This window comes from Hypomesus nipponensis, chromosome 17, assembly GCF_054491055.1.
Source record: "Hypomesus nipponensis isolate SF chromosome 17, ASM5449105v1, whole genome shotgun sequence".
NCBI classification, from domain to species: domain Eukaryota; kingdom Metazoa; phylum Chordata; class Actinopteri; order Osmeriformes; family Osmeridae; genus Hypomesus; species Hypomesus nipponensis.
The window spans coordinates 3,300,553-3,311,156 of NC_140377.1; the positions used below are offsets into that span (position 1 = coordinate 3,300,553).

Consider the following 10,604-nt stretch of genomic DNA (forward strand, 5'->3'; position numbering starts at 1 on the left):
CCTCACAGTTTCGTGTTCCCGTACCGACCTTATTCGTGTGGCAGCATCAGTTGACAGGTGAAGAAGAAATAGAAAAAGTCATGAATATTTACATGAGGGAAAGACCACCACCCTCTCTCTCTCTCTCTCTCGTCCCTCCCTCCCCCCCCTCCCTCCCTCTCTACTGTCCACATGCCGGGGAGTGACTCATCGTGCATACGTGCTGTAGCATCACAGACTGGTGCTCACCAGTTACACAACATCCACACAGTTCTAGCCTGCCAGAGATACACAACATCCACACAGTTCTAGCCTGCCAGAGATACACAACATCCACACAGTTTTAGCCTGCCAGAGATACACAACATCCACACAGTTTTAGCCTGCCAGAGATACACAACATCCACACAGTTCTAGCCTGCCAGAGATACACAACATCCACACAGTTCTTGCCGGCCTGCTGCTGTTCTCGTGACTGTAACATAAGGTACCTTTCTCATTACCTTTAATTGTAAAGTAATGCATGAATTAAAGCAATTATGTATAACAATAAATACGGGACAAAAAGACAGTCAACATGATCACTTTCAGTTTATTTGTGCTACAGTGATGGTAGAGATTATAGGATTATCTTGTCAGAGAGCTCCCCCTAGTGGAGGCAGATGATCATAGTTAAAGATGATTATGGCACACTACTTCTCTTGTGCAAGTCAACAACTCAGTCTTTTTGATTAAACATTTCAATATGGTATGGTTCTTGAAAACTGGAGATATGGAGCGGTAAATGCATTTGGTCACAATGTACATAATGTACTCAACACACTACTTTCCCTTTGCTGCCTCTCCTGAAAGAGAGGGCAGGTCAGGCTCCTGGGGTGCAGCCCTGCTGTCACAGAGCTGCTGTATGATCTTCCAGCTCCTCTCCAGACTCTGCTTCAGCTCCAGGAGGTCTTTCTGCATGTCTTCCAGAATGTCCAACTTGGACAGTTTCTTGTCGATGGATGACAGGACCTCCGCTTCAGGTTCCTCCACGGCGTTGCTCCACCCCGAGCCGTCGTCTTCCGCCATCACAGACTTGGTGGTCTCCTCCAACACCATCTCAAAGTACGAGTCAATAAAGGATTCCAGTTCCTCCAGGTTACTGTTCCCCCACTGGTCGATGAGGGCCTGAATACCTCCAGATTGGGCCATCTCCCTGATGGCCCTGTCTCTAAATCGAGGGTGATTCAAGGAGCGCACATCCACAACATCCTCATTCCTCTCCAACAGCATCTTGTCTTCAGCTCGTAGCTTCTCCACTGGCATCACCACCACAAGAGACTGCTGTCCTGGTGAGAATGGGCTTGTTGGGATTTTACCGTTCCTGTTTAGGTAGAGGTGAGAATAAACAGCATGGTGCCAGTCAGGGAGGTTCACTATTAGGGTGTGTCTGCCTGTGGTTCTCCATCTCAGACTCTCACTTCCCTGGAGCAGAGAGTCCAGGGCGGGCAGGTAGCCCTCTGTGTCTGGGAGAGAAAGATCCGCTCCAGGCATCCCTCCTGTGGCCCCAATCAGGGCTACCTCCTGGCCACCCAAAACGTGCACCTCTGACTGCCCTGGAGGGGCGAGGACCTCTGAACTGGACACCGCACACACTGTAAGACAACATTAGAATCTGTTAGGATCAGTGTGTGTGTGTCACTGACAATAACAAAAACACTTTCTGACGTGTGTTTCGTGTGTAAAGGAAATTCAGTGCAATTCAACTTCACGTTTCCTGTTATGCTCAGTTGCTTACAGTCAGAAGGGAAACCATCTGTGTTGATCATTGGCACATCCACCACCTTCCGTTGTTTTGACACTAACCGTGGGTCTTGCATCACTGGGATGCTCTGGTTCATCTGATCTCCCCTCTGAAGAACCTCCAGCCTCTCCTCCGCCCACATCTCATCTATCTTATTCAAAAGATCCCTGACTTGGTCACCGGTTCCCCAATTCTTATTGTCCAGCACATGGTATCTGTTCCTGCACATGTCCACAAGCCTCTGGAGACCTTCCCCCTCACTCTCGATACGCTGCTCAATGATCGTGTCCCCGAGCCAGTCCCCGAAAGTAAACACGACTATAGCTCGGCTTCGCACTCTCTCTCCAAACTGTTCGAGGTGTTTCTCTGTGGTTTTCCAATGAGACAAGGTGAACGATGAGCTCATGTTGACGACCACAAGGACAACTGTTACTCCGTAGGCTGAAGAAGATACTAGGAAGTCAGGGCGGGCAGACAGGCAGCCTGGTGTGTCTGTCACGGTCACATTTTGACCCCTAATACGGCGGTGGCCCTCAGCGCAGCCAGTGGTTTGGAGACCCACATCAAACTGCTCTCTGCCCAGTATAGTGTTGCCAGCTGAGCTCTTCCCAGCGTTCCTGGCCCCCATCAAAACTAGTCTCAGCTCTGAGGGAAAATGAATCTCCCCTGCAAGGAACAAAAATACCTGAATCACCGATGTTGTTGCGAGAAAATGACTAGGATATGACATCAATTGTTAAAGGGAAACATGAGGAACTCACCCTGTAAAGACCTGGCGTGGGCCCTTTGTGTCTGCGTCCTTATCAGTCTCTGCGCTGCTCTCTCCTCCTCTGTCTCCATCCTCTCTTTCAACGCCTGCAAAACCTCCCGCTCAAACTCGTAGTGACCCCCGCGGTTGGCGGCCACCAACTCCTCAATTTTTTGCAACAGTTCTGCGACCTGAAATCCATTTCCATTGCTTTTATTGTTCAGAATGTGATACCTGTTACCACACTTCTCGACAAGCCACCGCAGGGCCTCTCCCTCACTTTCGATGTACTGCTCAATTGTCGTCTCTCCCAGCCAATCCCCAAAGCTGAAAACCACCATGAGGTGATCCCAGAGCTTCTCCGTGAAGAGCTCTAGGTGTTCCTGAACAGCTCTCCTGTAGGTCTCCGTGAAGGCCCTGTCCACCCGCACCACAAGCAGCAGAGCGTGGGGTCCAGGGGGACACATGGAGACACTCCGCACCACCTCCCGCTGGTCGAAAGCAGGACTATCCTCAGTGAAGTAGTTCATCCACCAGCCTGGTGTGTCCACCACAGAGACATGTCTCCCGGAAACGTTCCCAGACCTCGTTTCACACTGGGCTGTTCTCCTGATCTGGAAACATCCTCCTCCGCTCATGATTGTGTTTCCTGTTGAGCTCTTCCCAGATCCCCGGGCACCCAGAAGCACCAGTCTAACCTCAGAGAGACGCTGACACTCCCCTGCAGAGGAATTTGGTCAACAGGGACCCGTTCAACTTTATTACTTACAAATCGATTGCTCTGAAATACTTTGTTACTGTGAAATTAAATAATAAAGCTAAGCCAACTCACCCTGGTGAAGAGTCCTCTGTCTCTTCATCATCATAAATCTCTTTTGAGCCAAACGCTCCACTTTCCTCTTTCTTTCCTGCACCTCCAGCAAGATCAGTCCCTCCATTTTGAAATGCCTTCTTCCATTTTCCGCCACCAGTCTCTGCATTTTCTCAAACAGCTCTGTGATCTGAGCACCACCAGGTTGACTTTTGAAGTTGACGCTGTGATACCTGTGGCTGCATTGTTCCGTGAGCCACTGGAGACACCTTCCCCCTATCTTGATGTTCCGCTCCACCGTGGGGTTCTCTGACCAGTCACTGGAAGTGAAAAGGACTAGACAGTGGCTCCACACCTTCTCGCCAAAGAGGGCGAGATGTTCCTCCACAGCCCTGCGGCGCTTCTCGGAGAACGCTGAACTTGCCTTGACAACGATCAGGAAAACATGAGGTCCTGGAAGGCACAGAGAGATACTTCGGGATATCTCTGTCTTGACGAGGCGTGGGCTGTCTTGAGCAGTGAAGTCACACCACCAGCCAGGGGTGTCCACCACGGTCACCCACCAGCCTGCCACCTCCCCTAGTCTTCTGGAACATGTAGTTCTCTCTTTGGTGACAAACTCCTCCCTGCCCAAGATCATGTTCCCCACTGAGCTCTTCCCTGAGTTTCTCCCACCAACAAGGACTACATTAAAGAGTGCCTTGGACCCTTTGAAAAAAGACAGAGAGGGTTGGTCCCAGGAGAATCATACCGTATTTCTCAAATCATTTTGAGGGGGAAAAAAAACTACAAATGGGGATTTTTACAACTTGTTGTTTTCACTTTCTATCAAGTACATACATTGTAAATGTATTATCTATCCAGAACTTTTTAATATTATAACAACAATTGTTACTGCATACAGTCAGCCTGTTGTTGTCTTCAAGGAGAAACAGTTCAGCTGTCCGAGATCTCAGTTTGACTGATTTGTGACCTCACTCGCTAATGTGATTTCAGACCCAGGTTGGATTATGTGTTATCTGTTTGTCACCGTTTGGAAGACGGACCAACCATCAACAAATATAGATTTGGCCAACTGGTGATCTCAGTGTTGAGCTGGTTTTCCTTAAGTCTCTGAGAGATTTCAAACACATTCAAGAGTGGACCCTGAGGATGACCAAATATCTTGATTACTTACCACAGCTTGCTGACATGTCTCCAGTTGTCATGTTTCTTTTCTAATCTGTGACAAGTTTTCTGTTGTGAAATAAAATGCTTGTCAAATGTAGTCCAAACGAATGAAGAAAACCAAACAGCACATCTTTTTCCATTGTCCTGTCCTATGGGTCCTTAACAAAAACATTCCACATCAGGTTGCAGTAAGTCTGCAAAGGAGTTAACTTTGGGGCGTTTTCTGACATTTATGATTTAATGAGTCTGAAGGTCGACAGCAATCAGCAATTTTACACAATAAACTCTCCGTTTGTAGCAGTATCTTTAACACAGGAATTATACTCCCCTCTGAGTCAGCAGTTATATTTAACAACATAGGGAGGTGTAGGGAAGGAAAGTAACTAGGGATGGAAGTTTCTCCTTGCGCTTTACTAATATTTTTTATTTTATCAAAAAATATTACATTTTCAACATTGCGTAACTTTCATCTCAAGGCTGTATGCACAGGACAGTGATACATATTCAGGTGTTGCACCGATCTGGATTCATGTTGTCTGATTTGGAGTCATCACAGTGCCGGTACCATAGAAGTCCCCAAACAATATTTTGAGGTTTAACTTCGTTTATGAAGCAGTTAAAGTGGGGTCACATTCTGACGGCTGTCATATATGGCGACCTCTGTGGTACTGGCTCTGTGATGACTCCAAATCAGAAAACATAAATCAAAATTAGTGTGAAGGGATGAAATAACTACCCCAAACCATCTTTCGAAGTTTTAACTCCTTTGTGAAGGAGTTACGGTGGGATCACACATTATTTTGTTTTGGGTCACACATTCTGACGGCCGTCAGAAATGGCGACCTCTGTGGTACTGGCTCTGTTATGACTCCGAATAAGAAAACGTGTCCAGATTAGTGTGAAGGGATGACATAACTACCGCAAACCATATTTTGAAGTTTAACTCTATTAAGCAGTTACAGTGGGGGTCACATATTCTGAATAAGATAAGATACAATTTGAAAAAATGAAATTAAATCGCCAGAGTATTATACAACGAACTAAACAAATTTGCAAATGACATTACAATTTATGTGGAGGAGAAAGGACGCCTCCTACAGGTAGCATACTCGGTATTCCAGTGACTTCTTCCTGTGAAGGAGATTTCTACTGGCTCCTCCCACTGTTACACCACTCTATTTGAGTAACCCTGTGCAGCTGTAGGTTGGAGAGCAACAAACCAAAATATTTTTGTCGAGGATACGGAAGTATCTAAAGACAGTTAAAAAGCTATGGGTGTACAAGTCAAAGTCGAATACTGGTACGTCGTTTTTAATTTCCACAGATGAATGGTTTGCTAGATCAGCTGGCTAGCTTAATTGCTACTTGACCGGCTAACTAGCCCACACTGTTACGCTAGCGGCTGTCTCCATTTCATGGCTTTTCACCGTTTCCGACACTTGCATTGTCTTTGCTAATGCTGCTGGTTACAATCTGCAACTGTCAGTATGGCTACATATTGTTCCTTGGTAAGATACGTTAAATGGGCAGTTGCATTTTCATCAATTAGTAACGCAACGACAATTTATGCGTTTGTATTTTCAGCGGCGGATGAGGCTACGAACCCCGTTTTCAAGAGCTCGCGCGGGTGGTCACCGCCGAGTTCACTGAAGCGGAAGTGGTCGGGGTTGTTGGGAGACAAGGTAAATTACATTTAAAAATAAAATAAACGTTTGTACATGTTCTCACCACCCTGCCCAGATGAGTTGTTGCTTTCAAGCGATCAGCTGTTATACCACCGTACAATAAAGTAGGCTAAATTTGCGTTTACAATGTATCAAAGAGTTACTCTTTCGTTTTTTTACAGGCAGCTTTGAGATTGAAATCAATGGGCAGCTGGTCTTCTCTAAGCTTGAGACAAGTGGCTTCCCATACGAAGATGATGTAAGTTACTATGGTATTCTATGTTTGTGTGTGAGAGGGAGTCCAATCTTTAAAACGTTGCACTATTTGCGTAACAGATCATGGATGCCATCCAAAAAGCCCACGATGGAAAGCCAGTGGAGAAGGTCACCAAAAGCCGCCCACCTTGTGTCATCTTATAAATCATGTCTCCTCTATCTGCAACCTGTGACATGCTGATGAAAGGACAGCGTGGCCCAATCACCATCGCCTCTCACCTTACTGGTACACGTAGGGTTTGTAGAGGACTCCACATGTACAACACCAGCAGAGTTACAGCTTGAGACCACTGTGGCCACTGCTTGGTAATATAAAGATCTGTTGTGCCTTCTCTCCTCTCTCTCTAATCCCATTACCTTATTGCCGGAGATGAATGACTACTGTATCCTAAAGGTTAAAGGTTATGGTATGAAGCCTGTCCCGGTACTCAGTCTATGGGATGAGAGGCAGGGGAGAGGGTCTTTGTTGGATGGGCTGATAGGTTGGGGGGTGAACCTTCTAGAAGATTCTTAAGCCTCATTGCCTGGCATGCAGTTACTGTTTGATTATCAGTCCATTGTTTTCTTCAGGATTAATTTCTCAACAAATGTTTAGAAATGCAAAAAATAAAAGGTATATCATGTATGTTTTTGCAAACTTGACTATGCCACGTTGCCATGATTTTAAGATGGGTCAAAATGCTTACCATGCTGTCTTCTGACGACTAAGTACCAACTAAGTGGTACTCTTAGTTAATTGCTAACTTAACTATTATTGATTATTAAAAGGGAGTTAACTTTTCTGAGTATGCAGGTCTAATGCAATAGCCAAACCGCGTAAACATTAATATGTTAACTCTTAAACTTGAAATGTTAATGCCACAAGACAAGTTGTACATTTTATACAAACTGTCAGTAGCTGTTGAATTTATTTTGTGACTTGCTGTGTTCTGTAGAAGTGGTCCGACATGCAAATGGTTCATCAGTGGCAGTTGTGAAGACCACCACTCACTGTTCTTTCTGCTTCCACTATGAAACATCCGCTGCTGTTTGTACGCACAGATTATCCTCGCAGAATACTGTAATATTTGGCTACTCTGGGCAGGCAATACTGTTGGCATTAAATGAAGTTATTTATCTAATGCCATTGTCTATGTATTTATTGTGTATTTAATGTTTTGTCCTCACGATAGGATAGATTGAGTTCAAATGAATGTTGGCATGGTTTCTGCATTCATATACAGCGGATAGGATCACTCCTTTGTTTACTAACATTTTCATATTCGAATAATAAGACATGTGGGTAAGACAAGAGGTACACCCCCAAGAAGCACCTTCCCTCCCTTAGCTGTTAAACATGTTTTCATGGTATTGGCTCCCTTGGCCATTTGGTAATATCCAAATGAAGACATACAAAGTCACTGTCTCATGTTCATTCTCCTCCCTGAAGGGAGCATATAGAGAGCCATGGTAACAACCACCAGGACACAAGGAACCTTAAACAGAAAAGTTTACTGTGAATTTCTTATCTTGCACCTGCAATGACGGCACTGCTGACTACAGCAGCTCAACTTCAAACTACATTTTGCAGTTATTGATTCTTAAGATAACAATAAAAACTGCCCTGAAGTAAAACTTTTGAAGTACTTGTATTTACTTAATTGTGTAATGGATTCCTCGCCTTGATATATAATTAAGTAGAGGTGTAAGTTGACAGCTCCACCTTGGTCAAATTCCTGTGTATCTGTAGAGCTGGCTCACAGGTTTGTTCGAGAGGTTTATAAACTGTTCAATTGAATTGTGACAAAAATTGCTTAAAACATTTTCAAATGCTATATTTCTACTGTTTAAAACGTTATCTTGGTAAATATGTTTTGTTTGCGTTCGTTTTGCCGAGTCATGATTGTGATGACACAAACCACCTGTTTTGGTTAAACGGGTGTGGTTCCTATAAGATCTCTTCCTCCTCGCACTTTGGTACAGTGGAATAGATTCAACAACATAGAATTGTTCGGACTAACGCAACTGCACAAGGGAGAATCAAGATATTTAACCATGGGTGTGATAATCAAAGTGGAATACTGGTAAGGGATTTGTCTTTGGAGCCATAATTATTAATCTAAATCAACAGTGCTTGTTGGATTCCTTGGTTTTAGGATTAATTATTCTGTTACACTTTCCTGCTACTAGCTCTTATTAGATCTTTGGAACGTAGCCAGTAGCCTAATGTGATTGTTATTTGAGTTGATTTTGTCGTTGAACCTGGAATGTCAAGCTGTCCTGAAGTGCGTGGTGTTGATGCTCTGTTTCCTCAGTGGTGGATGAGGGTACAGGCCCCGCTATCAGAAGCTTGCGAGTTCTGTCAAAGCGGAGTTCCATGAAGCAGATGTGTCTGGTTTCGTGGGAAGGAAAGGTAAGGACATTGGCCGGGTTTCTCAGATTCGTTAAGAAGCTCTTGACGTGAAGAGCTTCTTAGGAACGTTCTAAGAATGTTCTAGAGCGTGTAGTGACTGGAAATTCTGTAAGCGTTCGGTTATTTTTTTCTTATAGTAATATCAACAGTTATTTTACTTAACATCTATTCCAAGAATATCTCTCGCATATATTCATGATTAGGAGTGTTTTATTGATGACTTACTATGTTCAATTTGAACTGTTGTTTCCACAGGGAGTTTTGAGATAGAAATCAATGGGCGTGTGGTGTTCTCCAAACTGGAGACAAAAGGCTTCCCATTGGAACATGACGTGAGCAGCCTCACCCTTTCACATTGCAAACAGTGAACATCCCTGTTCGGCAGCTTTTAAAATCTTTTTTTTTTTTTTATCCCCGCAGGTGAGGGAGGCCATTCAAAACGCTTTCGATGGCAAGCCTGTGGAGAAGATCACTAAAAGCCGTCCGTCTTGCATCATTGTATAACTCGGCCTCCCCTCCAGTCTCTGACCCGCAACACTCAGGTCCTGCTGTCCTTCTGGTCCTTCAGACGGGGGCTAGACGAATCAGTGACGCACATCCGTCTGATTCAGCTCTATGTTTAGGCCATACAGAGGTAGAGTAGCTTATACGTTTTTAATGGAGATCTCCTGTCCCTTCTCTGATCCCATCACGTTGCCCCAGGACGTTAATGATTACTATAGCCTAAAGTTGAAAGGTGATGGTATGATGAGAAGATGTCCTGGCAACTCATAGTCATAGGATCAGAGACTGGGAAGAGATTCTTCATCAGGAAGGGCAGATAGTTGTGACTGGTAAGTGCCTTGTTTCCTCTCACTTTTAAACAGAAATGTCATTATCATTGGATCGAGTCACACGCCTAACGTTGACCTCACTGTAAATGTAATCCAAATAAAGTAAAAGTATTAAGACATGCTGATGGATCTTTAGTTGAGGTTATGAAGACCACCGCTCGCTGGTCTTTCAGCCCCCACTAGAAGAATTATTCGCACACACAGATTGAATCACGTGAATGTTTTTGATTGATAATATTGCAGAAGACAACTGTTTGTTTACTCAGGCCAGTACATATACATAATAAATGTATACAATTAATATTATAATAAAGTGATCATTTAAACTATAATTTTCATGTTGCTGTTGACATTGGTTGTCTTGTCCAGTTTTGCATGTTTCATATTGGCACGCACTACAACTTCTAAACACTTTAAGTAGTTGAACACTAGAGCGGGATACAGAAAAAATGCTGTTTTCAGTTCAGTGTATTTAAAAGCCGATCCTATCTCAATCTTAATGTAATAAAAATTGCGTACCCATAGTCAATTAAATGATACTTTTATGATTTCTCTTTATTCTGCTATGCATAATGGGACATGTTTTATATCGTTAGTATCGTTAGATTAGTCTTTTATTAACACCGATGACGCTTCTGAGAAGTAGGGGTGGTTAATAAGTAGTCTAATTGACATACTAGAATTAGGAGGGTCCAGGGTGCAGCCCCTGGTGACTGATGATAATTCATGCAAGCCTGCATAGGTGCAAAACTGAGAGGCTCAGTTTTACAGACACCCCACAACCCCTCTCTATACCAAGGAGGTTAGAAAGACTAAATGCTTCCCCCTCCCCTCCCTAACATACATCTCAACCTGCCAATAAGAATGAAGATGTAAAAACAAGGCCTTTCAAAATACAAGGCATCTTAAGGCTGATAAATAGGGTTGTCAGACATTTTCATCTGATAA

General features: G+C 44.0%; 2 protein-coding genes and 1 pseudogene across 3 annotated transcripts; 2 read left to right on the forward strand and 1 right to left on the reverse strand.

Moving 5' to 3' along the window:
- Nucleotides 1-593: 593 nt before the first annotated feature.
- LOC146252999 (uncharacterized) lies at nt 594-4,640 on the reverse strand. The gene is made up of 5 exons (XM_084676803.1): nt 4,499-4,640; nt 3,343-4,029; nt 2,524-3,231; nt 1,825-2,428; nt 594-1,597 (listed from the first exon to the last, which is right to left on the reverse strand). Exons 1-5 carry the CDS (start codon nt 4,527-4,529, stop codon nt 802-804), a joined length of 2,826 nt encoding a protein of 941 aa, XP_084532929.1. The 5' UTR covers nt 4,530-4,640; the 3' UTR covers nt 594-801.
- A 990-nt stretch (nt 4,641-5,630) lies between these two features.
- On the forward strand, nt 5,631-7,552 carry LOC146253000 (migration and invasion enhancer 1-like). Its single transcript, XM_084678755.1, has 4 exons — nt 5,631-5,791; nt 6,076-6,173; nt 6,338-6,414; nt 6,492-7,552. Exons 1-4 carry the CDS (start codon nt 5,763-5,765, stop codon nt 6,573-6,575), a joined length of 288 nt encoding a protein of 95 aa, XP_084534881.1. The 5' UTR covers nt 5,631-5,762; the 3' UTR covers nt 6,576-7,552.
- A 603-nt stretch (nt 7,553-8,155) lies between these two features.
- LOC146253001 (migration and invasion enhancer 1-like) lies at nt 8,156-9,988 on the forward strand (annotated as a pseudogene). The gene is made up of 5 exons (XR_014731923.1): nt 8,156-8,173; nt 8,394-8,494; nt 8,726-8,823; nt 9,079-9,155; nt 9,244-9,988. The product of XR_014731923.1 is annotated as a migration and invasion enhancer 1-like (transcript).
- The last annotated feature ends 616 nt before the right edge of the window (nt 9,989-10,604 follow it).

Bases quoted from the DNA above. Each gene is read 5' to 3' on its own strand.
- LOC146252999 (XM_084676803.1), bottom strand. From the start codon at position 4,529: ATGACAACTGGAGACATGTCAGCAAGCTGTG. The intron at 2,429-2,523 runs GTGAGTTCCTCA...TGTTCCTTGCAG, and splicing joins CCACGCCAGGTCTTTACAGG to GGGAGATTCATTTTCCCTCA. The intron at 1,598-1,824 runs GTTAGTGTCAAA...TGCGGTGTCCAG, and splicing joins CCAGTGATGCAAGACCCACG to TTCAGAGGTCCTCGCCCCTC.